The 25,596-nt window shown below is 33.3% G+C and overlaps 4 protein-coding genes across 5 annotated transcripts; all 4 read left to right on the top strand.

Annotated features, from left to right (window-relative positions):
- Positions 1–1,840: 1,840 nt before the first annotated feature.
- LOC123692300 (endocuticle structural glycoprotein SgAbd-2-like) lies at positions 1,841–5,668 on the top strand. Its single transcript, XM_045637031.1, has 4 exons — positions 1,841–1,987; positions 2,366–2,508; positions 4,718–4,872; positions 5,372–5,668. The coding sequence occupies exons 1-4, from the start codon at positions 1,979–1,981 to the stop codon at positions 5,503–5,505; spliced, it is 441 nt and encodes a 146-aa protein (XP_045492987.1). The 5' UTR covers positions 1,841–1,978; the 3' UTR covers positions 5,506–5,668.
- Positions 5,669–9,685: 4,017 nt separating this feature from the next.
- Positions 9,686–11,433, top strand: LOC123692303 (endocuticle structural glycoprotein SgAbd-5-like). The gene is made up of 3 exons (XM_045637036.1): positions 9,686–9,972; positions 10,276–10,474; positions 11,206–11,433. Exons 1-3 carry the CDS (start codon positions 9,818–9,820, stop codon positions 11,248–11,250), a joined length of 399 nt encoding a protein of 132 aa, XP_045492992.1. The 5' UTR covers positions 9,686–9,817; the 3' UTR covers positions 11,251–11,433.
- A 697-nt stretch (positions 11,434–12,130) lies between these two features.
- LOC123692304 (endocuticle structural glycoprotein SgAbd-5-like) lies at positions 12,131–15,106 on the top strand. The gene is made up of 3 exons (XM_045637037.1): positions 12,131–13,157; positions 13,571–13,766; positions 15,027–15,106. Exons 1-3 carry the CDS (start codon positions 13,003–13,005, stop codon positions 15,069–15,071), a joined length of 396 nt encoding a protein of 131 aa, XP_045492993.1. The 5' UTR covers positions 12,131–13,002; the 3' UTR covers positions 15,072–15,106.
- Positions 15,107–16,610: 1,504 nt separating this feature from the next.
- LOC123692302 (endocuticle structural glycoprotein SgAbd-5-like) lies at positions 16,611–18,509 on the top strand. Of its 2 annotated transcripts, XM_045637034.1 has the most exons (3): positions 16,611–17,355; positions 17,736–17,875; positions 18,200–18,509. In XM_045637034.1, exons 1-3 carry the CDS (start codon positions 17,353–17,355, stop codon positions 18,411–18,413), a joined length of 357 nt encoding a protein of 118 aa, XP_045492990.1. In that variant the 5' UTR covers positions 16,611–17,352; the 3' UTR covers positions 18,414–18,509. The 2 variants fall into 2 exon arrangements, with proteins under 2 accessions (XP_045492990.1, XP_045492989.1); XM_045637033.1 differs by lacking the exon at positions 16,611–17,355 and having other exon boundaries at positions 17,504–17,875.
- The last annotated feature ends 7,087 nt before the right edge of the window (positions 18,510–25,596 follow it).

Here is a 25,596-nt window from a genome sequence, read left to right as displayed (position 1 = left end):
TTGCATAAAAGGATTAGCGATAAAGGTCTTCTGTCAAACTATAAAAGCTTATTACGAACATAAGTGAACTTTTAACTATATTAACTTTATTCTCTTTGTCTGTAATAAAAGGCACTTTTAATGTTTGTAACAATTATTAATTATATTAAACAAGATTTGATTACATGATAAAATCTACATTAGACCCAACATAAAAAAAAAATATTTTATATGTACGTACCAAGAAACATGATCAATTTTTAGATAGTTGGTTACCAATCCCTGCATCGATATGGCTACAGTGTTAAATAATTTTATAGATAGATAGTAGGCTACCAATTGTTGCAATCTATTGTATGAAATAATTAAAAAAAATAAGTTACCGCGATCTAATAAAAAATAAAAAATAAAATACAAACGAAACTATGTATATCAATTAATTTATTGATGGATTACCAAAAGTTGTATTATATTAAATATTAAAACAAAATTGAATAATCGACTGAACCTTTTAAGGAAATTTTCAATTAGAAGAATAGGTATCAAACATAGTTTACGTTTGATGCACTCCTACGAAATTTCTGAAGTTGACATGCATAGGCACGATTTCTATCGCATTCTTCAATCAAACAAATAACAAATAATTGCTATAATAGATTTATTTTTGAAAATCATTACAAATGAAATTTTGTTTAAAATGTGAGTCCTAAAACGCATAATCTACAAAAAATAATGACCTTTGCAGGTACCGGTTGAGTCTACCCATGCAATAGCGAATGATATTTTTTTTATTTAAATCGACCTTAAAAGTGATACTTCCTACCATAACTATTCTGGCATTTTAATAATTCACAATTGTTGTTAAATTTAACGAGTTGTAATAAGATACACGTTTGCGTTGCCTGCTATGTAAATCGTAACATAAACTATGGCTTCAAGGCATGAAGAGTTTGTAGGCTATGGGCAAATGGGCAATTTGATTACTTACGCCATAATACTTAAATCCCAGTAACGTTTACAACTAAAGACGTTTCTATAAATAGTAAGGGCAGGATACACAATAAGCCTTTGTTGTTTAAATTTCAATAATCGAAAACAAAAGCCAAACTGTTAATGTAACTTTAACCGTTGACTTTGCTTAAAGTATTATCATATAAATGTCTTCGAATATGGGGAAGTAATCAATTTACTGCCGTATAAGCCATAACGGATGGTGCTTGTTGTAGTTGTCGTTGAAGTTAATTACTCTTTAATAGGACATAGACAACCTTGACTTGATTTAACAATATAATAATGGGGTGCAATCAATTTAAGGTCAAGGCCAAGGCAGTTTAAATGAAAATGTACCGAAAATAAAAGTTACATTGCACGATTTGATATAGATGTTATTTAAATGTCGAATGATATCATGGCATAGAATGTCGGGCGTGATCTTGTAGAATCATTTCTCTTATTACATTTTAACAACAAATTAACGTTACCTATATAGGTTGTAGTAAGATTTTAATATAGTTATTAAAAACTGTTTAAGGCGATGAAATCTCGATTTATTTACGTATGTATGGCTTCAATTTTTAACATGATAAGTAAATCTTAAACAAACACAGCCAATCGCGACAAAAATGTGATGCTAGAATATTAAAACACTGGGAAATTGTAATATTATTAACATTTTAGTGTATGAAAATCAAAACGAAATTGCATTCATAAAATCTATCACTGCAATAACACTAGAGTCTACTATCTATATAAGTTGTATATACATATGAAGTATAAACTTAGGATATATAGCGGATGTGTCGCGGGCGGGCGGGCGGTACAGCGCTTTGATGTACTTATGCGTAACGCCAGCGTCCGTCGCACGCAGTACTCTGATTTCACGAGATGCGCCGACGCCGCATCGTATAAAAGCCTCTCCGCTCGATCTGAAAATCATTCCCACTTCATACATCCATCGAGGATCATCACACCTCCCTTACATTTTTTTTATTAAACTAAAATGAAATCGGTGAGTAATAAGCCAGATTCCATATTCGGGTTCAGTTATTTTGTGTTATTTTTCATAGTTTGTTCCATTTCTATTGCATTTTTTGGAGTATTTTATCATTTGATATATTTTACATACATTAACATTAATATAATAATGAATAAAAAATAAGAATTGAGAAGATAATACAAAACTCTCACATTGGAAATAAATGGACATTTTCTATGTCACCATCTCATCTAGCAAGCCATAACTATGATTTAATTGTTTACTTATTGCCTAGTAACTAAAGAAACCTTTTATATTATTTATAAATTGGAAACATAAAACTCTCTCGTATATAAAGCTGGTGATTTGATCACAGAATTACATTTTACTATAATTTATTTTATTTTTCAGTTCGTAGTTCTGTCAGCCCTTGTGGCAATCGCGTGCGCAGCTCCCCAGTTCAACTACCCTCAACAACCGCAGTACCAAGGACAAATCATCCCGATCCTCAGACAAAACCAGGAAATCAACCCTGATGGTTCATACCAATGGAGGTAAGAACTACCTGCTAAAATTATACCGATATCGTTATATTAGTTTTTTGTTGATATGAATTAATACTAAACAAAGTTTTTTTTCAAAGTCGTATTAACCACATTTATATCAAAACGTATAAGCAATAGAAATAATAAAAATTTTGAATTTATAAATTTATATGAAAATTTTGCATATTGCAGTTTATATATTTCGCTTTATAATTAAAATTTGAAAGATTTATAGTTCTCAATAAATTATAAGTCAATAAATTGATGTGTTCAATTTAATTGCATTAATTGCCCAAATGTTGAATAAATTTATCGTAGAGTAAAATTTAAGGAGAGGATCAGTTATTTAGATTACGTTTGTAAGTTCATTAGAAATTTGATTTCACACGTGGTTATATTGAGAGCGATATGCAAATACTATATATATTATACCTTTGTAGAGTTAATATGATAATCATAAATGTAGATATCTCTGGTGTCAAGATATTAAACCGTAAATTTTGAAGTCACCGTATTCTCGGGCAAGCCCTCCTTACGCAACGAAATTGGCTCAGAAACACCTATGTAACTATCTTGATATGACACTAATATGGTAATTCATTGGGAAATATTAAAATCGAAGTAGTAAATTTTGTAAGATATAGAATGTCAAAACCGTCCATCCCTATAGATATACCACCATTTTAATAGCCAATGAAATCATTCTTCAACCTGTCAGGCTTTGTCCTTGTAATAATTGAAAATCCTACATTGCTTAAGATTTATACGATAAAGTTAATCATCGTGACTAATCTTCCATAAATAAGTTTTAGCCTATGGGAGATTGGTAAATGTACTTTGAGGTCCAACAGGTGGCTTGGACATACGGTCAAAATTACGTTATGAAAATGACGATATTACGCGAACTATTATTATAAATCCAAGTTTGGCTGATATCTAATATATAAAAATCAATGCCACTTTTCGTTGTAATTCCATAACTCGAGAACGGCTGAACCGATTTCGATAATTCTTTTTTTATTATATTCCTTGAAGTACGAGGATGGTTCTTATGTAGAGAAAACGTTAATATGTACCACGGGCGAAGCCGGGGCGGACCGCTAGTATAACATAAGACTGAATGATAACTCTTATATTTGAGCCGTGATCTAAAAATACTTCATAAAAAATTATGATGGGCAATACCGCGTTACTATTATACCGTAAACGATGGAAACCTTATTTCAATCGAATATTTATTTATTTATTTATTTATTAAGCCAAACCAACAGTAAATACATACAAATCTTGCAAGCTTAAATCTAGAAATACATAAATGTTATATTGAATGAATTGATATTGAATATGACGAATTGTTTCCCAACACCAATGTAAGGCATTATCCGACCGGCTCAACATTATGCAGAAACAAAAGATTCCCAGAGTAACAGATTGACAATACATCATGATTGCATAGAACGAAATATTAGTTAAACCTCTCATTAAATTTGATATTTACGGCTGTGTGGTCCCGTCTCAGCAAATAAACCTCTTACGTATATTATAGTGTACAAAGTACATACCTACTGAATTCAATTAGATAATATGAAATAAAAATTCATGATGTGATACTACAATTCACAAAAGTATCCTGTGAGATCCGCCTGGTGTTTACTAAAACTAAGACAAGATCACTTTATTCTATAAATAAGTACGGTAAGGCTGCGTTGATGTTTATCTGCTCATAAAACTTGAAGAGCATGCAAAATATGAATGTTTGTACATTTTATGATATCTTTTGTCGGGTTTTTCAAGTTATATTATCACGCACATAGATTAGAAATGCCTATCTTGCCAAGAAATTTTAGTTTCATGATGTAACATGTGTCAATTTGAACATTTGTGGTGCTCTTCACCTAAATTACAAAACATGTTGTTATGCGAGAATATTATGATATATTAGTTTTCGAAGATTTATACGCAGGTAATTATTTTTTGTGAATGTGTAGATAAATAAAATATAATTCGCACACTGAATCCAATATCTGGAATGCAAATAAATAAGAGGTGCACAGCGCTTTACCAGCCACTAATGAAGCACGCCAAGCCGTCAATCAATAGCAACAAAAGGCTATAATTATAATATCCTCGGGGTGTCATGACGTATTTTGCCTTTATGTTATATCATCAATATTAAATATTATAATGAGAGCTAAATTAATAACCTTAATTGTTTAAGTTACGAGACTGGTAACGGCATCGCAGCTCAAGAGCAAGGTTATCTGAAAAACGCTGGTATCAAGGATGCTGAGGCCCAGGTCGCCCAGGGCTCCTTCTCATACACCTCACCTGAAGGCATCCCCATCGCTCTTACCTACGTCGCAGACGAGAACGGTATGTTTTACTTGTTTTATTTTTAACATTATCATAGTCTCACGCAAAATAATACTTGTTCAGTGTAGGTACATTCCGATATATAACTTTGAATAGCACATAATAATTACCTACCATAATCCGTCAATTTTAACAGTTTTCAGCATATTATGTTAAAATTCTATAGTAAAGTTATTTTGCCTCTAGAACTTCTTATACTTTCGCATTATGGGAAAAGATTTTTTTAAGTTCAAAAACAAATGACTTGTTCTATGTTAATTTGGACTCTGTTTTTAAAATAATTTTATGAAATAGCAGCAAATATTTTGCAAAAATATCGCAAAGTTGCAAAATGCTAAATTCATAATATAGTATAATTCTTACGAAACGTATCATCACATAATATAACATCACATCGTCTTGCTTGTCTTTTTTCAACTGTTTCTTTCATATCTGCGAATACATTAATTTAATAATTTTTCTTCGAACTTTGAAATAATGAGTTGAATTTGTGTCACAGGTTTCCGTGCTGAGGGAGCTCATTTGCCCACTCCCCCCCCAATCCCAGCTGCCATCGCTCGCGCCCTCCAGTACATCCAGTCGCAACCCCAACAGCCTCAGCCAGCCTTCCAAGCCCAACCCTTCCGGGGCTAAGTACCACGTGACTGAACTCAACGCAACCAAGACACCCAACGCAAAATAGAGGAACAATGACATGCTACCGATAACTCGACGATACCTTTAGTTTAAGTGTTACTGTGATGTAATTATAGTTTAAGGTATTTACTAGATTTACAAATACATACGAGATTTATAATATTGTCTTTTTTATTTATATAGCATGTCTATACATACCTATGTCTATATCATTATTGAGAAACGCTAATATTGCAACCGAATATTTGAGGAAAGAAAAAATATAAGATGAAATGCAAATATAATTCGAATTTTGACAGAGTGTAATGTTATAAATGGAAAAAGAAAATTATTTTATATCAGATTAATGTTAAAATCATTCATCTTTGGGTAAAAGACAGGCTCTTACATAAAATTCATAAATTATTTTTATCTGCTTACATTACATAGTAGGTATTTTACATTTTATACATCATCATCTTCCTAACCTTAGTTCGGGGTCGGCACGGTATTTTATATTTTACAGGAATATAAAACAAAAAAAAATCACCTAGCTGCCCAGCAGTACTTTGACGTTTCAAACATAAAGGTACAAGTCCGAGACGGGCCGCAGACCGCAACCGCAGGCGACACTGTGGCTACCGGCTGCGGTTACCGCAATGCTGCCTGCGGTCGCTATTCCAACTGCGGCTGCATGCCGTGGCTGCACAATGCACAGAACGCAAAAGTCATAAGAATTCACCAATTAAAATATAAATAAACAAATAGTTGCCATGGCAATAATTGGCATTTGCATACTGCAGTCTGCGGTCGCTGCGCGCCGCAGCCGCACGCTGCGCGTTGCGTCTGCAGGCAGCAGTGTTGCCGCGCTTGGAATCAATTTCATAGATGTTCATAGAAACAAGTGCTGTCGCTTGCAGTTTGCTGTTGCAGTTTGCGGTCTGCGGGCTGCGGCCCGTCTCGGACTTGTACCTTTAGCGTTATAGTACAAGTATTATTCTTATTCAAAAACCCGACTGCTATCTTTTTATTAGTTAAATGGCATAATTGTGAAGAGTAATGTGAATTATTCCTATTTGAAACTCGAATAAAACATGCTTGTGAATCGTTAAATAATCATCAACATTAATTTAATTTGTTATTGCTATTGTAATTTATTAGGTATTAGCTTTGTCGCAAAATGTTGGAGCTGTACCTATCTACCGATGTAAAATTAAATTGACTCACACAGAGCAGATTTCTCTTTTGGTTTTTATCAACACATTTAAATATCGGTCAAGATCGACCGGGCCAGATCAGTTGGTTAATATCCCAATAACAAGTAGGTATGTGTCAAATTGTATAATTTCGCCGTTTAAAAACACCATCGTCAGTTTACAAACGGTTTTGTATTATGCTGAGAAATTACTTTTTTTAAACGTCCACAAGAAGCCGGTTAAGAGACTTTCTGTGAGGTTTAAAAATACAAACGAACCTAACCTGACCAAAAATTTTTTATTCCGAATTCACGGACTTTATCAAGTAAAATACTTGGATATGGTGCAATAGTTACATATTTAAGATCAGCTTTCCTCCGTTGCTTCGCTGGTATTGAATACCAAATTAAGCAAATTGGTAGATATGTGGATTTTCAAAAGCGATGGCTAGGTGAAGGTGAGGTGGTACCGTGGTAGGTACCTATGACATTTTTATGATATTCAAGATCATCGATTTTTACTTAGATAATTTTTTTATGTATATTATACTTGTATATTCACGCAACCGCGCACATGCAACTGTGAAAAAACAAGTGATAACTGCGTTAAAAACAACCGACTTCAAACTTGCACTTGCAACATTTACAAATACAGACAAAAATGCTCATAAAATAAAAACTACTGGGCCTATCCAAATAAAATTTTTATGGGACCAATTCGACACCATCCCGCATCGAACAAAAAAAGAATCACGTAAATCGGTTCAGAAACCTCGAAGTAATCGGTGTACATACCTAAAAAAAAACATACCGGCCGAATTGATAACCTCCTCCTTTTTTTGAAGTCAGTTAATAAAAATAAAAGGTGAAACATACCAAAATCGTCGCTTTGCTCAATGACGTGACGGTATTTCTTGAAATTTTACTATCAAGAAGTTTCGCTTCAAAAATGCATGAATAGTTTGAAATATAACAATGAATTATAGTCTGAACTAGCTTCCACCCACGACTTTGTACGTGCATCCCCGTTTTTCCCCGTTCCCGCAAGAATTTCGGGAAGTCCTTTCTTAACGGACGCCTACGTCCTAACATCTACCTGCATGCCAAATTTCAGCCCGATACGTCCAGTGGTTTGGGCTGTGCGTTGATAGATCACTATATCAGTCACCTTTGAGTTTTATATATATAGATAAGGGCATAATAATACGAAATTATACATATAATGTTCTGCTATTTATAATAATACCTATAATATAATATGTATAATGTATATGTATAAAAATAAAATAACTATTAAGATATTATTAATTAAATTTAATTCAATAATAATAGAGACATGCTTGATAAATTATGATTTTATTTTATTTTACACTTATCGAATAATCAAAATACAGAGAAAAGATATTGGTTCATTACAGTAATAAAAAATAAAGAAATATCCCGGCCGAATTGATATCCTCCTCCTTTTTTGAAGTCGGTTAAATTAGTATAAAACAACTAAAAAAACAGTTAATTATGATAAACTCATGAAATTATTGTATTGTCACAATGACATACAAAGTTTGAATTTAATGAGTAGGTTTAAAGTGATAAAAATCTAGTAAAAGGAGTAGGTTATTTACAAACAAGTTAAGCTTATAATATAGAATAATAAAAGCTTTTTTTTGCAATTAGTCACTCCTGCAACTAAAACATGAGCAAATAAAACTGTGCTATTTAAAAATCCAAACTGAGAGAGGGAATAATTTTTGAAATCGATATTTTGCAATCATTTCACTTAGGAGTTCTTCACACACACTCACTTAGGTAATAGTTATGAGTTAGTATCAATAAAACAACAACAACTCCCAAGCTAGGTACTAAGCCTTTAATGATCAATACTTGATCTATTTGAAAGCCCTTGTTAGATCTTGTCGTATAACATTAGTTGTTGAATTTTAAAAGAATCCGGGTGAAAAAGTAAGAATAGCGCCATCTAAGGCAGTTATTGCAGTATAGAGCAAAAGCTCCATGGACAACTTGTTAGTTTATATGCAAGACTTAATACATATTATGTATATGATAATTAATGATATCGTTAAAGTGTTTCGTTTTTGATACAGAAGAGGGCGCTGTATTGAAAATCCAATAAAAAAATATGTTCTCTAATTAATTATTTTGTATTTCAGACTCTTGTTAGTACTTAGTTCTTCTGCACAGTGCGAGGACAAATATAATTATAGAAGTTAGGATTTTATAGAAGAACATAAACGAGCTTTCCGCCCTCGGCTTCACTCTTGTTGAGTAGTTTTTTTTTTACTTCGTGGATTTTAGGAAGAAGCATAATTATTTTTTTCGACTTTCAATGCGTGAATTATAATATCCCATTGTGTTTTGATTTCGTATATTTAGACCAAATCTAGACTCGGGTTTTTAGGGTTCCGTACTGAAAGGGTATTAGTATTACTGAGACTTCGTTGTCTAGACAGACGTCCCCAGGTTGTATCCCATAAACCGTGATTGGTTCCCTCAGGGGTATACGCCTCTCATCGACACCTTTTTATTTATTTTTAAAGTAATTCATAAAACGTGTTTATATCTTATGCTTACCTACCTTTACATGTCGATGATTTGAATGACATATTTTTATTTTGTAAATTACTAGCCGTTCCGCGGACCGCGGTATACCTAATTAATGTGCTTATTTTAATTTGGTACCTAACTTACCAATAATCCAAACATTATACATAGGTTAGATGATGATGAGTTGGTTAATTTTCATACAAAAACTGAAATTTCTTTATTAAAAATAGATAAGCGGAACGCTTTATTTTTTTTTCCAATAACGTTTAAAAAACTTGGATCTCAAAGCGGAAAATATGCACTCATTATTATTTAATTACTTAATGTATTTTTTCAATAGCCTTGTTTTGATTTAAGATTCAAACCAGCAATATTCATGGTCTATGGAATACCTATATTATAAGAACCAGTGTTACAAGTTACTCAGATCAAAAGTCTACATAGCCGACGAATGTTGTGCCTATTTCGTCAGCTTTTATTTTTTAATCTTCATCAATCAGCGTTGATACTTTGTTATTATTTTAAAGAGCCAGAGATTTAGGTGTCAAATCTTGATAAAAAACAGAGGACAAAATGCAAACGACTTATATTGTATTTTTTGCCTGTTTTGTAAATGTGTGGAATTCGATCTCTGCGGCACCTCTCTCAGACAATCCTGCGTCAGCAGCATATGCAAATATTATAAGATATGAAAACGATAACGATGGCAGTGGAAATTATAAATTCAGGTATGATAATCCATTTTTTAACCGACTTCAAAAAAGGAGGAGGTTATCAATTCGGCCGGTATGTTTTTTTTTATGTATGTACACCGATTACTCCGAGGTTTCTGAACCGATTTGTAAATGTTGCAAGTGCAAGTTTGAAGTCGGTTGTTTTTAACGCAGTTATCACTTGTGTTTATTCTTTTTTAATCAAGTAGGTACCTAATTTATTTAATTATTTTGATCTTTCCACCCAATGTAAATTTTAACCTTTTGAACACCGATAAAACCTTATGAAACTTTATTTTTCACTTGTATTTTTTCAAGTTTTGAGACATCAGATGGAACAAGGCGAGAGGAAACTGGTACGCTGGTGAATGTCGGTCAACCTGATGAACATATAGCCGTTACAGGCTCATACTCTTACATTCGTTCGGATGGGACATTAGAGACTGTAGAATACACAGCTGATGAAAGTGGATTTAAAGTAATAATCCCAACTAATTTACCGGAAGAGGAAGACGTTGTAAGTATTATTTAGCTCCTTTTATAATATGAACCTCGTAGTTTGTGAGGATTAATTTTATTGATTATAACATGTTTAGATGGATGTTTGTTACCTATCTGCTCTTCCACGTCAAATGAAATATCTATGCACAAGCAAGCCACTACTAATTAAATTTTATTTAAAATTATATTCACTTGACTAATATGAGATTATCGAAATGCTAATATTATTAACATTTAAGATAAAGGGCTGATTTTTCAATCCTTGGATCAAACTTATTCGTCGAATAATGTATAAAACTGCCATTTTAAAAACGTATTCTAATTGCCCGTATTTTACAGTTTACGTGACATTTTAATATTATCGTGTAATACTTTATTGATCGGATAAGTTTTAACCAAGCATTGAAAAATCGGCCCTTAAATGAATAAACAATTAAATTAATCTGACAATCTAAATCCATACTAATATTATAAATGTGAAAGTAACTCTCTCTGTCTGTCTGTTACTCAATCACGCCTAAACTACTGGACCAATTTGCATGAAATTTGGTATGGAGATATTTTGATACCCGAGAAAGGACATAGGCTACTTTTTATTGTGAAATATCTACTACGGGCGAAGCCGGGGCGGACCGCTAGTACATAATATTATTATTTTATTATTTATAACTACAATATTTTAAAAATTTAGCTTTATGTACAAAGGTATATTTTTTATTGAATTACCTATATACTTTTCCTTTTCAGAGTTTTGCACTGCCTGCTGGTGTTGTTGCAAGTTTATTAGGATAAACTTTTTTTATATTATAATAAGGAAATAGAAATAGTTGGATTACTAAGCATCTTGAACTATCTATGAAATGATTACAATTTTATGCAGCATACAATATAAAAAAAAAAAACAATTAATTTAGGTAAAATTTACAAAATTATTTTTGATATTAAGATAATAATTAATATTATTATCTTATTTTTGTAAGAACATTTTTAACAGTAATATTATCTACCAATAATTTACATTAAAGTACATACACCAAAATTTTAAAACAATTTTTTATTACGGACGAAAACGGGTTTCATTTTATTTTTATAGATAGATTTCAGACTCTTGTTAGTTCTTCTGCACAGTGCGAGGACAAACATAGAAGTTAGGATTTTCTAGAAGAGCCTACTTCCTATATTATTGTAAACGAGCTTTCCGCCCTCGGCTTCACTCTTGTTGATTAGTTTTTTTTACTTCGTGGATTTTAGGAAGGAGCATAATTTTTTTCAACTAATGCGTGAATTATATTCCTTATGTTTTGATTTTGTACATCTAGACTCGGGTTTTGAGGGTTCCCTACTGAAAGGGTATTACTGAGACTTCGTTGTCTGTCTGTCTCCAGGTTGTATCTCTTAAGCCGTGATAGCTAGAAAGCTGAAATTTAAACAAAAAAATATTAAGGGGGGTCCACATAGTAAGAAACCATACGTCGCGAGCCCCACTAGTACTTGGCCGGTTTTGTATAATAGCTTGTATATAATTATTGTGTGAGTGTCTTATTAATATATGAGTTGTTTGTTGCTTTATTTAAATTTTATTGTACATCGGTTCCCTCAGGGGTATACGCCTCTCATCGACACGTTTTATTAATAATGATTATTAAAGTAATTCATAAAACGGTTTTATATCTTATGCTTAGGTACCTACATGTAAAGGATTTGAATGACATATTTTTATTATGTAAATTACTAGCCATTGAACCTTCGGGTCTGTACCGCGGTCCTAATTAATAATTATTAAATTAATGTGTTTATTTTAATTTGATACCTAACATAATTGTTATGATAAACAACAAATTTTATATTAAAATTAGTGTTTGAGTCGTTTGGAATATAATTTTCTGGACGAGGGAGGTGACAGCTGCACACGAATGTTCCATTTATCCACCACTCGGAAACCTTGTATAAAACTTTTACTATTAATGTATAAAAATAAACTATAACCTGCTGTAATTATAAATTAAGTCTAAATTAAATTAGATTTTTTTCTAAGGATCAATGCAATTTTTTGCTCAAATGGCAAGGTTGTTAACCATGAATGGGGTCATTCAAGTCATGAATCCAAACATTATACATAGGTTAGATGATGATGAGTTGGTTAATTTTCATACAAAAACTGAAATTTCTTTATTAAAAATAGATAAGCGGAACGCTTTTTTTTAATTCATTTTTTTTCTAATACCATTTAAACTTGGATCTCAAAGCGGAAAATATGAACTCATTATTACTTAATTACTTAATGTATTTTTTCAATAGCCTTGTTTTGATTTAAGATTCAAACCAGCAATATTCATGGTCTATGGAATTACTTACCTATATTATAAGAACCAGTTGTTACAAGTTACTCAGATCAAAAGTCTACATAGCCGACGAATGTTGTGCCTATTTCGTCAGCTTTTATTTTTTAGTCTTCAATCTTCATCAATCAGCGTTTATCTTTTGTTATTATTTTAAAGAGCCAGAGATTTAGGTGTCAAATCTTGATAAAAAACGGAGGACAATATGCAAACGACTTATATTGTATTTTTTGCCTGTTTTGTAAATGTGTGGAATTCGATCTCTGCGGCACCTCTCTCAGACAATCCTGCATCAGCAGCATATGCAAATATTATAAGATATGAAAACGATAACGATGGCAGTGGAAATTATAAATTCAGGTATGATAATCTATTTTTTAACCGACTTCAAAAAAGGAGGAGGTTATCAATTCGGCCGGTATGTTTTTTTTTTATGTATGTACACCGATTACTCCGAGGTTTCTGAACCGATTTACGTGATTCTTTTTTTGTTCGATGCGGGATGGTGTCGAATTGGTCCCATAAAAATTTTATTCGGATAGGCCCAGTAGTTTTTATTTTATGAGCATTTTTGTCTGTATTTGTAAATGTTGCAAGTGCAAGTTTGAAGTCGGTTGTTTTTAACGCAGTTATCACTTGTGTTTATTCTTTTTTAATCAAGTAGGTACCTAATTTATTCAATTATTTTGATCTTTCCACCCAATGTAAATTTTAACCTTTTGAACACCGAAAAAACCTTATGAAACTTTATTTTTCACTTGTATTTTTTCAAGTTTTGAGACATCAGATGGAACAAGGCGAGAGGAAACTGGTACGCTGGTCAATGCCGGTCAACCTGATGAACATATAGCCGTTTTAGGCTCATACTCTTACATTCGTTCGGATGGGACATTAGAGACTGTAGAATACACAGCTGATGAAAATGGATATAAAGTAATAATCCCAACTAATTTACCGGCAGTGCAAGTTGTAAGTATTATGTAGCTCCTTTTATAATAATATGAACCTCGTAGTTTGTGAGGATTAATTGATAAGTATAACATGTTTGGATGGATGTTTGTTACCTATCTGCTCTTCCACGTCAAATGAAATATCTATGCAAGCAAGCCACTACTAATTAAATTTTATTTAAAACTTGACTAATAAGAGATTATCGAAATGCAAATATTATTAGGCTACGCGCAGACATACAGCGTTCTGCGTTCCGCGTTCTGCGTTCTGCGTTCGTCAGTTCTGCGTTCTGCGTTCTAGCGCACACAGGAGCCGTTCAAGACATTTGCGTTCTATTTCGTGACTCTCCGCACGTGAAACATGTCTCTCGAAAGTTCATCTTCCGAAGATGAAGCCTTGCTTTTGTGGAGTCTAGAGGAGTCAAAAAAAATTAGAAAATGTTGAGTATATCTTATCCCTGATGTGATAAGATATACTCAACATTTTCTAAGTTATTTTCGAATAGATAATAGCAACCGAATGACCACCGCGGTCTAACTGCGTTCTGTGTGCGCCGGCGCTATAGATCCTTCACATTACAAAGAACGCGGGACGCAGAACGCAGAACGCGGAACGCAGAACTCTCTCTGTCTGCGCTTTCGTTCTCGCGTTCTCTGTACAGAATTACAAAGAACTCGCGTTCTCGCTATGGCTGGTCCGTCTTCTCCAATTGGTGTCTTGTTTTTCTATTTCAGATTTTACATAGTCATGTAACTCATTGAAGCTATTTATTGACATTCGAAAATAAATATAAAATCTCTCTTCATCTTGAAGCAGCTCAGGGATAAGAATACTAAATTCTCCCATATCATCTCGTTTCGTGTTGATAAAAGTAGAAAATGTTGAGTACACCCTACTCAACATTTTCTACTTTTTTTGACTCCTCTAGAATCCACAAAAGCAAGGCTTCATCTTCGGAAGATGAATTTTCGAGAGACATGTTTCACGTGCGGAGAGTCACGAAATAGAACGCAAATGTCTTGAACGGCTCCTGTGTGCGCTAGAACGCAGAACGCAGAACTGACGAACGCAGAACGCAGAACGCGGAACGCAGAACGCTGTATGTCTGCGCGTAGCCTTAACATTTAAGATTTAAATGTATAAACAATTAATTTAATTTGACATACTAAATACTTAATATTATAAATTTATTTATATACAAAACTATATAGATTTAGCTTTTATGTAGTTAAGTACAAAGGAATATTTTTTATTGAATTATATACTTCTCCTTTTCAGGTACAATCACTGCCTACTAGTGTTGTTGCAAGTTTATTAGGATAAACTTTTTTTTATATTATAATAAGGAAATATAAATAGTTGGATTACTTTCCAAGCGATCTATCAAATTATTACAAAAAAAGACAATTACTTAATTTTGATAAATTTTACAAAATTTTTTCAAATTATTTTTGATATTAAGATAATATCTTATTTTTGTTAGAACATTTTTAACAGTAATAATATCTACCAATTTACATTAAAGTACATACACTAAGTTTTAAAACAGTTTTTTATTTAATAAAAAATGAACACCTTACATATATGAAAGCGAAATTGTGTGTGGATGAATATTTGCTACTCTTTTGAACAAAACAGTAGGTAGATATATGGATCAGAAACCAGAGAAGAGTTCTAATTGGTAAATCAGTCATTTACTATCCTTTCTATTTGGGCATTAGCAATGAAATTTAGCACCTAATTTTTGATATCACTACACTAAAATTATAAAGCTGAAGAGTTTGTTTATTTGTTTGAACGCGCTTTTATCACAGGAATCGATTTGAACAAATCATTTACTGTTAGATAGACATAGTCCATTTATCGAATAAGGCTATAATATAATATTATGATCACGCTAAAACCAATTGGAGCGGAACAAAGCGGGTAAAACCGCGGACAGCTTTTCTTAAATAAAGACTTAAAAATCAATTTCGGAATTTCGAACATGACAATAATCACGAATATTAGAATTTATCTAATATTTTCGATTATGATTATTTATATAGGTAAACGAGCGCAGTTTAATAAGAAACCTCAAAGAACTATTGCAACTTGAACAAAGAAGAAGAAATAATTTTCTAACTGACACAATATTTAATTATTACAAATAACGTATGACTTCTCCTTTTTACTTTTGCGTCTAGTGTTTTTTATAAAATAATATTACAAGTTGCATTCGCGTATTATTACTATTGCGACGTATGCACTTACGGCCTGTCCTTATTGCAGGCTTCAATTTAAATAGATGCCTCATTTCGAGTTACGATTTTATGCAGTTAAGCGAGCACTGAACTTTTGTACCAACCACTTGATTACAAGCGCTTGTATTACCTACTGTACTATTTTTAACATTTTTACTAAAATAATACACTACGATGGGTCAAAGCTTTCATCACAGCTGCAGAGATGTTAATGTTATATTGTTACCATAGAGTACTATAAGTATATGATTGTTACTTTTAGATACGAGAATTATGCAACATAATACTGCCCATAACTACGTAACTCATTGATAATCAGATTGGGTTCACCTATGAACCGATGTCGCTATATTTATAGAAAGGTATTGTAACCGCATTCAAAATGTGATCAATAGTGACGACATTTCAATTATTATAAAGAAATACCGCCTATGAATTATGAAAGGGTAGTTATTAAGATGTTTTGAAACGATTACACTTGGGTTTTGCAATATGTAAAAGGAACTTTAAAGATGATGCGTGATGATTTGCTTGAAATTTGTACGTGTTAGGTATTATAGAACTAAAATTAAATACCTATGGCTATATAAAATATTGAAAACACAAAATGTTTTTTACACAACTAATATTTTATCACCGATATTTATACCGATTTTATCACTTTTTTACTGGGTCGCCAATATTAGATAAGGGCAAGTCTGCTCGAATTATTCAAAATACCATCAGAATAAATAAATGTTTTCTAAAAGAAGGTGATATATTTCTTGGCCATAGCCTTTGATTTGAAATGAACTCTTGTTTAAAATACTATAAAACCATCTTATGATTTATGGAATTGTTTTAACCTCTTAGTAAAATAGCCTTGATGCCTGTGTGAATATAATATACAAATTTTGACAAGAAATTTCTTATCTCTCTAATTATTGTTCTTGTTCTTGTTCTTCATAATACTTATATTGCAAATTAAAATTTCAATTATAGACATACGAACCTACAATAATTATAATAAAGAATAATTAGGTAGCCAACTTAAAAATCCATAACATACCACTTGCATATTTTTCATTGGTAAGATTAATTTGATTCAGTGTGTTTCATACATGTTATATTCTAATTTATGGCAGATATTAAACATCTTGGAGGATATGAACCGGATTTTTATACGTTAATTTTTTATAGTTATAGAAAAATACTTCGAATGTAATATTTTATGGTGTCGTTGACTTGTTTGTCGCTTTAGTGTAGCATTGTCAGCAAAGGAATGAAGTCCTGGCTTGATATACTCATAGAACTGGATATAAGGTGTGGGCAGATGTCCCGATATCGCAGTCACTAGATAACAATTGGGAAGAAACTATAAAATGGTGAGTTTCTAGAACCACAATTTGATCCATGTAAATTTAATGGTCAATTTCAATTTAATCAATTTGATACGCTGTACCGTGGTCGGTGATTCAAAAATAATCCAGTCTCAATTTGATATGCAAATATATTGAAAAAGGAGATATCCATACTGAAAAAGGCATAGTTTTTGCCAGGAAAACTTAAATAAAATGTCCTCAGTTTTTATTTCAAATCAGCATAACAGGATCCTGGTTTGAAAAAATTCCAAGTATTATAAAGAAACGATAATGCATCCGCATTGAACTTTATACAACATATTCGTTTTTTATTTGCCGCCATTTCTAATAAGATGATGCTTGATTCTGACTCGATAACCTTGACATATGGTATTCACATACAGGTAAAAGGTACGCGTCTCAGGTGCTTCATTGCTATATTCTTTGTGGCTGTCAGCGATTATTGGCCAAAGACCTTTGGACTGGGCAATTTGGCGAAGAAACATATTTACAACAACAATGGTTTCGGGCAATACAGTTTTGAGTAAGTGAGGCTGTAGGTAATCTTTTTGTCATAATAAAAGTCAAAACCAATATTCATCCACGAGTATTTGCTTAAAACTATTACCATGGAATGTTTTGATTTAATTAAATATTGATAGCTAGGCATAATGCATTGTTTTAACTTTAATAAGCTGTTAATGTTTATTTTCCAGAATTTAAAATTTTGCGTACAAGTAAATTTTTAATATGAAACAATATTTCTACAGTAAAATTTGTTTCTGTTATTTAAACATTTAAATAATACAAAAATAATATGTGATCTATGAATGCAATAATTGTTAAAAAGAATATCATAATCTCCTAGGTTCGAGACATCAGATGGAACCTATCGTCATGAAGATGGCGGACTCTTTCTCAATTTTCTTGGTGTCAGTCAATTTGCAGTACGAGGAGAATACCGTTATAAGGACCCTCAAGGGAACTATCACGCTATGAAATATATCGCAGATGAAAATGGATTTCAACCTGTAGAACATGATGACTTGAACAGATTCAATGATAGAAGAATTGTAAAATAATTACTAAGTGTAATATTTCAATTTAAAATAGAGTCATCTACGAATGATATGAGTGTATACATTACAACTATGAGTGAAATTAAATGTAAAATTATAAGAATGTTGTCACATAGCCTCGTAACGCCCAGGCTATTTTTACCAAACATTGGCTTGCAGCCCAAGTACCTTTTAAAAGGTTCACATGGTGCGGACCCAGAGGTGATGAAATCTAAAAAAAGTGCCTTTTTATTTCCGTATGAGCGTGGGATTTTTTCTGCATGTAAATGTATGTCAGTGGAAGGTTTTGAGACACTAAATAACCCCAAATTCGTTATTCTTTATTTAGGCATATGGGCTTTAATGTATTACAAAACCCGATTTCGCAAAATTCGTATTTTTGATATTATTGATTAGCGGTAGACAATATAGGGTTTATTTTTTATTACAAAAAGCAATGAACATAAATATTTGGATTAATACATGTCTTCCAAAATTTTAATGACCAAAAACATATCTCACACTTACACTCTGAGAAAAAAATATCAATTTTTGAATAATATGATCATTATTTTCTGTATTTATTATTTTTAAAGGCTAGTTTATCACGTGTTTTAGGATTTCTATCAGAAGAAATCCACTTCCAACAGATGCCAGAAGCAAAAATTAACAAGTTTCTAAATTGGACCCAAAAACATTATATAATAGCAACCCATATACCTTTTAAAATCAGAATGATAGTAGGTAAATAATTGATATAATATTTATAGAACTTTTAAATACTTAATTTTGCTAATAAGAGTTGGTTTTTAGTAAAAAAAACTATTATTTTCAGATTCTTCAGAACTGGAAGAGCTTTCTTGGTTTTGGTTTATGTTGTAATCCTCATCTCCAAATAGTTCATACTTTTCTATATCTGACTGATTTAAGCTTCATCTATTTGCTCATCTCTCATTGGGTTACCTGAAAAGGATAGGTACTAAAAGATTCTGTAACAGACTAAATAATTTACTTTATATTATGAAGGAGAAAACGGTCTAAATCATAAGTTGCAAAGGCAAATCAAATTGATTAGTGGTTTATTCCCTTATACCTTTTAAAATCCAATAATATGTTAATACTCTTATACCTTCTAAAAGGTATCCAGACTTTACGAGGTTATTTTACACGCATATTCTTTATTTTCGCGTAAATCTAAATGTAATTATAATATTTACTTATTTGTCAACAAGCAGAGTAAGATACTCTCAGTGAAAAACCTAAGATTGCATCAATAATCATGGATTGAACTTACCACGTCCTCTAGTCAGTCAAGATGGCCAGACTTTTCGCCGGAAATTACATATATTTTATATTTCTATTGGCACTATTGCTTAACCATAGACAAAAACATACTTTCCAGTAGCCGGATAAAAAACAGTAATTAGATTTGGCGCGTAATTTAAAATGTTACGGCGTTTTCAAATCAGATACTGTCAGATACCTTTAAAAAGGTACCGTGGGCGTTTATGTCATAAAGTTGGATAACAGCTTGGGCCGGTACCACTATCGAGCTGCATGCCTTTTAATAGGTATCTGGGCGTTACGAGGATAAATAATATTCTAATTTTATTTATTAAATTAATAGTTTTGTATATGCCTGTTTTTGTTTCTTGTTATATTTTATTTAGGTAAGTTTAGGTACTTCCTCATCCTTTTTATTATATTATGTTATTATAATTAGAGAAGACAAAGAGAAAGAGATAAGTACTTTCTGATACTTGTTTCACTATTCAATAAAAAATTAAGAATTTAAAACATGCGTAGTAGGTACTTAGAACTCGACAGTTTTAAAAGCTAAACTAAGCTCGTAAAGAAAATATTATATTCTATTTCTAAATATTATTATTATATACCTAATGTAAACACTTATAAACTATCATAAATACAAACAAGGTAAAAACACAAACTACACGATATCATTCATCATAATATTATAAGTTATAAGAGTGTTATAATGTTGCGGTATTTATTATTATTATTATGTATCTCAGTTCCATAATACACGGGTACCATCATAAGGAAAGTACCCGGTCCTTTGGAAGGCTTACGTGGGGACACGGATCCAACACGCAGAGGCCCTTTCGAGAACTTTACTGTGTTGTGGGACACCAGCCGCAGCCTGCCCATGACTGCACTATAGAGATACAGCCCTGGGCAGTCCGCGGCCGATGTAGGACTATTGCAAGATAAGGAAACAAAATAAACTGGGCTATGGAATGGGATGTTAATGGACCGGAATTAAGGACTATGGAAGACTATGGCACCTGCCTTTCTACTAAGATATAGCAAAAAATTGTTGGCAGGTGGCGACTCGCCCTCTCACTGTATGGGCCCCCGAAATAAGTCGCTGCAATAGTGCGACAAGGGGGCAACATATTGTGAGCAGCTAAGGGTGGAGAGGCGTCCCTGGACTTTAAACTACGATCACGCGCTCCCTGAGGGTCCAGCATCACGTGCCCACTCGCCACTTACGCTTCGCATCCACCCTTCGAGCTAAAAGCTCTCGCGACTCCACTCTGGCCGGCCGGTTAAGGCAAGCCAGAGGTGGGGGTCCTGTCCTCGTCAGGCTTCACTCCGACCGGCCGGTGAAGGCAAGCCGGAGATGAAGACAGGGGCCTCCCCCGGGAGCGCTCGGTTCCCGCGGGGTCGCTACTCCCCGACACCCCGCCACAAGGTGTCCTGCGGGTTGACTGACTGCACGGGTGAAATATCTATTGTCACGTAGACCATAGATATTTCAACCGTGGGCGATGGGGTCGTCACATCCCTACGCCCCATTATTATTATTAATTATTATTATTAAACATACATACATACAATAATTACAATTACAATTTATTACAATAGGTATACAATTAATATTCATGTAAAAGTATATAAATAAAAAGGCTACCAAAACAATTATTAATACAAGCCAATGTTTCCCTAGCTAGGTTACTGGGCAACCTGTGTTTAGGAGAAACAGCTTGCCTCTAAAATAAATACACAAAAAGCCTCTTAGCAAGTACTTAATTATTATAAACTAGCTTCCGCCCGCGACTCCGTCCGCGCGGATGTCGGTCTTTGCGTGGATGGTTTATTTCTCCATTTTGAGAAACTCGGACAATGACATCTTATAAATATCTATTGGACCCAAATACGGCTAGGTCTATAATAATACGCAACGTGTGTTCGCGGTACCTACTCCAGAACAACGTCTATGGATAACTGAAAAATTGAGATTATTTTTTTTTCTACGTATTTTTCCAGGATAAAAAGTATCCTATTTTACGCCCAGGATAATAAGGTATAATTATACCAAGTTTCATCGAAATCGAACCGGTAGTTTTCACGTGATGTCTTCACATACAGACAGACAGACAGACAGACAGACAGACAAAAATTTTTGTAATCACATATTTGGGTTTGGTATCGATCCAGTAACACCCCCTGCTAGTTATTTTTTCAATATTTTCAATGTACAGAATTGACCCTTCTACAGATTTATTATATGTATAGATTAAAATTGGTTACAAATTACAATAGGGAGTAAGAGAAAAAAAAAATATGTGTAAAATTTAAGGTGTATAAGAGAATGCGGGTGTGGCGAATGAAACTGTATCTTATGAATGTATATATATTTGTGTGTGTATGTGTATGTGTGTGCGTGTGTTTGTGTAAGTGTGTGTGTGTGTGTGTGTGTGTGTCTGAAATATTATATTATAGATATCTAAGCAAGAGTCACGTTTACACTTAAGCCAGTATCTCAAGAAGTTGTTCTGTCTCGTCATAAGTTTTTCCTAATAGAAAGAAGCGTACGGTTAATTTACATTTAGAATACGGTAAGGCATAGACGCTAAGACTATAATTAATTTTGTTATACAAATAGGGTCCGAGGAAGTAAAAGAACCTCTTGGTGAACATGCTATAAGGCTGAGGAACAGTGCAGATTTTGTTCTTTCGTCGAAACGAGGTTGTAACTAGAGGTGTTAATCGGTGTTGTAAAATAATAGTCTGTAAAATAAAATGTTGTCTAACGGTGAGAACCTTCCAATCTTTGTACAGGTCGGTTGTACAATACTGCATAGGTTTAAAGGAGACTTTCATAACTGCTCTTTGAGCCACCTCGAGGGGCTTCAGTATGGTTTTTGCGGCACCTCCCCAACATACAATACAGTATGTGACAATAGATTCGCACAAGGCATCGTAGACGGTACGTAGAACGGCAGTGTTCGTGACGTGTCTCAAATTTTTAAAAATAGAAATAAGTTTTCTGACCCTAGTTGTTAGGAGACCAATATGAGTTTTATAATTTAGAAGTTTATCCAGAGTTATGCCCAAGTATCTAATATTATCTACAGAATTAATGGTTGGACAGTGACACAGAGCTGTTGTTGGCGTGTGACAGGAGTGAGCTTTTACTGAAATTGGTGTTTGAGGTTGTGACTTTGAAGAAAGAGAAAAGGTTATTAGTTTTGTTTTAGAAGTATTCAATGTCAGGGTGTTAGTAATAAGCCACTCATGTATATAGTTAAAGCCATTTTGTGCGATGTTTTGAACTTCAGACCACGAATTTGCGAAGAATGTTACAGCAGTGTCATCTGCAAAGGATACTATCTTAGCGTTAGGTATATAGGCATTACAAAGATCGTTAATGAAGACAAGAAATAAGGTGGGTCCAAGTATACTCCCTTGAGGTACACCAAAGTGAATAGGAAGCTCCTTACTTGTGTAAGCTCCTATTTTAACCATTTGCGTTCGAGTCGCAAGGTAGCTCCTAAAGTAGTCCAGTTGCGAGCCTCGGATACCTATTATTTCGAGTTTATTTAGAAGCGTGGAAGTTCGAATGGTATCGAAGGCTTTGGCGAGGTCGAGGAATATTGTAAGAACCTTGTTTTGTGAGTTCAACTTATTGACAATAAAAGTTGTTAGTTCCTGAACTGCATCGGTGGTGCTTTTATTTCTCCTAAAACCAAATTGTTGACATGAGATAAGTTTGAAATTTTCTAAGTAGTTTATTAGTCTATTATTTACCAAGCGCTCAAAAACCTTCGACAACGCAGTGAGGACTGCTATGGGGCGATAGTTACCAGGAGAAGCTTTTTCTCCTCCTTTATATATCGGGTGTACGATAGCTTTTTGAAAAGAGCTGGGAAAAGTAGAAGTTTGGAAGCTCAGGTTGAAAATATAGGTTAGGACAGGGGCCAAAGTTTTCGAATATCGTTTAAGAACGGAAGGGGGAATACCATCCCATCCGGATGCTGCATCTGTTCTAAGAGAATGTATAATAGTCGTAATTTCGTTGGGATCGGTTTCAAGTAGAACAAAAGAGGCTACCGGACTCTTACACTGCGGCAGAGTTCGCCCCGTTGAAGAGTGGCTGTTGATTAAATTTTTAGCAAGGCTCTCACCTATTCCTACAAAGAAACTATTAAGGTCGTTACAAGACTGAGACGGTGAGTTTGACAGAGACAGTAAATCACTTGTTCGGTGTTCTGGTTTTGTAGTGTAAGTAATTCTTTTTATAGTATCCCAAAGAATTTTTAAATTATTTCCAGCTTTGTTAAGTTCCTTAGTATCGAATTGTCTTTTTACTCTTTTTAATATATTATTACAAAAATTTCTGTATCGTTTGTAGCTGATCATTAGGGTTTCGTTGTTGGGTGATTTTTTAAATTTTTTGTGAAGTGCATCCCTGTGTTTTATACACCTAAGTAGTCCTGGAGTGATCCAGGGTTTTAGGATTTTTTTCTTAGCAGATAATTTTTTGACAATCGTGCTTTCAGTAATAGCGTTTTGGATGAGTGACACGAGAGCATCAGTAGCAATATTAACATTCGAGATAGAGTATATAGGTGCTAGATCTATTTGTTCAATTATTTTGTCTAATTTATTAAAATCAATTTTAGATGTAGTCGAGGTTTCATTGTTTTTTATTTTTTTACGATAGACGCAAAGCAGGATAGAGTAGTGATCAGTGACTGTCGTGTTTAAGAGAAGCGAAAGTGATGGAGATTTAGTTCTTAAAATTATGTGATCTAGGCAGTTGGGGCCTCTTGTAGGTAATGTGTGAGCGGGAAGAAAGCCATGACATGCCAGGGTATTAAGATAGTCGTGACAACGAGGATCCGTTGTTTGTGGTTTAATGTCTAAGTTGATATCGCCAGTTAAAATAACAGATTTAAATCTGGAGAAGGTAGGTAGTATTTCGTTCAGAGTAGAGACGAATAAATCAGTGTTTACAATAGATGGTGATCTATATATACATAATATGGCAATGTCACAACCAATTTCAACCACTAAGCCTGTGGCAGAGTTTTTAAAATCTAATTCTTTATATTTTGTATTTAATTCGCTTCTAATATACACCACAACACCATCGCTCTGATTTAGATGTTTTGTAGTAGAGTACATGTAGTAATTATCTAAACAGGGGATATTACTATTACTTAGACACGAGAGCCAACACTCTGTTAGAACAATAATATCGCAGTTAAAAGCAATTCTGTCCAAAGTTGTTTGGAAAGAAGGAAAATTGGTAGCAATGGATCTTATGTTTTGTGAGAGGATTTTAATATAGTTTTGAGGTTGCTTAATATAATTTTTAGCTTCCTCAGCGCTACAAGAATATGATTCCGATACAGATAATTGATCTAGGTTATCTATATTTATTTCAGCGTTAACGAGCATTTTATTAATATACGTTTTAGGGTGACTTTATTTCTATAATGCTGGAAACATATTTTATGCAAATACTCTTTGGGAATGATGAATGCGAATGGTGTGAAGGTGAGTTGCATTATTACGTCAAAATTTACCTTAATAATAAAAATCAATCGCCAAATGTGCTGCCAATCGTAAAACTCAAAACAACTCGGCTATTTTTTAAAGTTTGCTAAGGCATAGGGAAGGTCCTTATGGAAACACGAAAATAAATCATGAACTGCCCTGCTACTGCCCCTGTTTGACATTAAAACGTCTGTGGGAAGCTAGTTTAGAAGATACGAATTATGAATGCTTACTTTAAAAAGTGTTCTATCAAAACAAAACGAAATATAGTATAATACTTATAATATTTCTATTACCGGGTCACGTCGTAAACAAGCATTTTATGGCATTTATATTAAAGCAACGTGTACAGCTATTACGTATAAGTATTTCGAAATAGGTACAAGTTGAACGCGTG

This window comes from Colias croceus, chromosome 6, assembly GCF_905220415.1.
Source record: "Colias croceus chromosome 6, ilColCroc2.1".
Taxonomy (NCBI): Eukaryota; Metazoa; Arthropoda; class Insecta; order Lepidoptera; family Pieridae; genus Colias; species Colias croceus.
The sequence above is the reverse complement of the archived record's forward strand: the minus strand, read 5'-3'. Positions and strand labels throughout refer to the sequence as shown.

Bases quoted from the DNA above. Each gene is read 5' to 3' on its own strand.
- LOC123692300 (XM_045637031.1), top strand. The intron at 2,509-4,717 runs GTAAGAACTACC...TAATTGTTTAAG, and splicing joins GATGGTTCATACCAATGGAG to TTACGAGACTGGTAACGGCA. The intron at 4,873-5,371 runs GTATGTTTTACT...TTTGTGTCACAG, and splicing joins CTACGTCGCAGACGAGAACG to GTTTCCGTGCTGAGGGAGCT.
- LOC123692303 (XM_045637036.1), top strand. From the start codon at position 9,818: ATGCAAACGACTTATATTGTATTTTTTGCCTGTTTTGTAAATGTGTGG. The intron at 9,973-10,275 runs GTATGATAATCC...TATTTTTTCAAG, and splicing joins AGTGGAAATTATAAATTCAG to TTTTGAGACATCAGATGGAA. The intron at 10,475-11,205 runs GTAAGTATTATT...TTTCCTTTTCAG, and splicing joins TACCGGAAGAGGAAGACGTT to AGTTTTGCACTGCCTGCTGG.
- LOC123692304 (XM_045637037.1), top strand. From the start codon at position 13,003: ATGCAAACGACTTATATTGTATTTTTTGCCTGTTTTGTAAATGTGTGG. The intron at 13,158-13,570 runs GTATGATAATCT...TATTTTTTCAAG, and splicing joins AGTGGAAATTATAAATTCAG to TTTTGAGACATCAGATGGAA. The intron at 13,767-15,026 runs GTAAGTATTATG...TCTCCTTTTCAG, and splicing joins ATTTACCGGCAGTGCAAGTT to GTACAATCACTGCCTACTAG.
- LOC123692302 (XM_045637033.1), top strand. From the start codon at position 17,685: ATGATGCTTGATTCTGACTCGATAACCTTGACATATGGTATTCACATA. The intron at 17,876-18,199 runs GTAAGTGAGGCT...ATAATCTCCTAG, and splicing joins TTCGGGCAATACAGTTTTGA to GTTCGAGACATCAGATGGAA.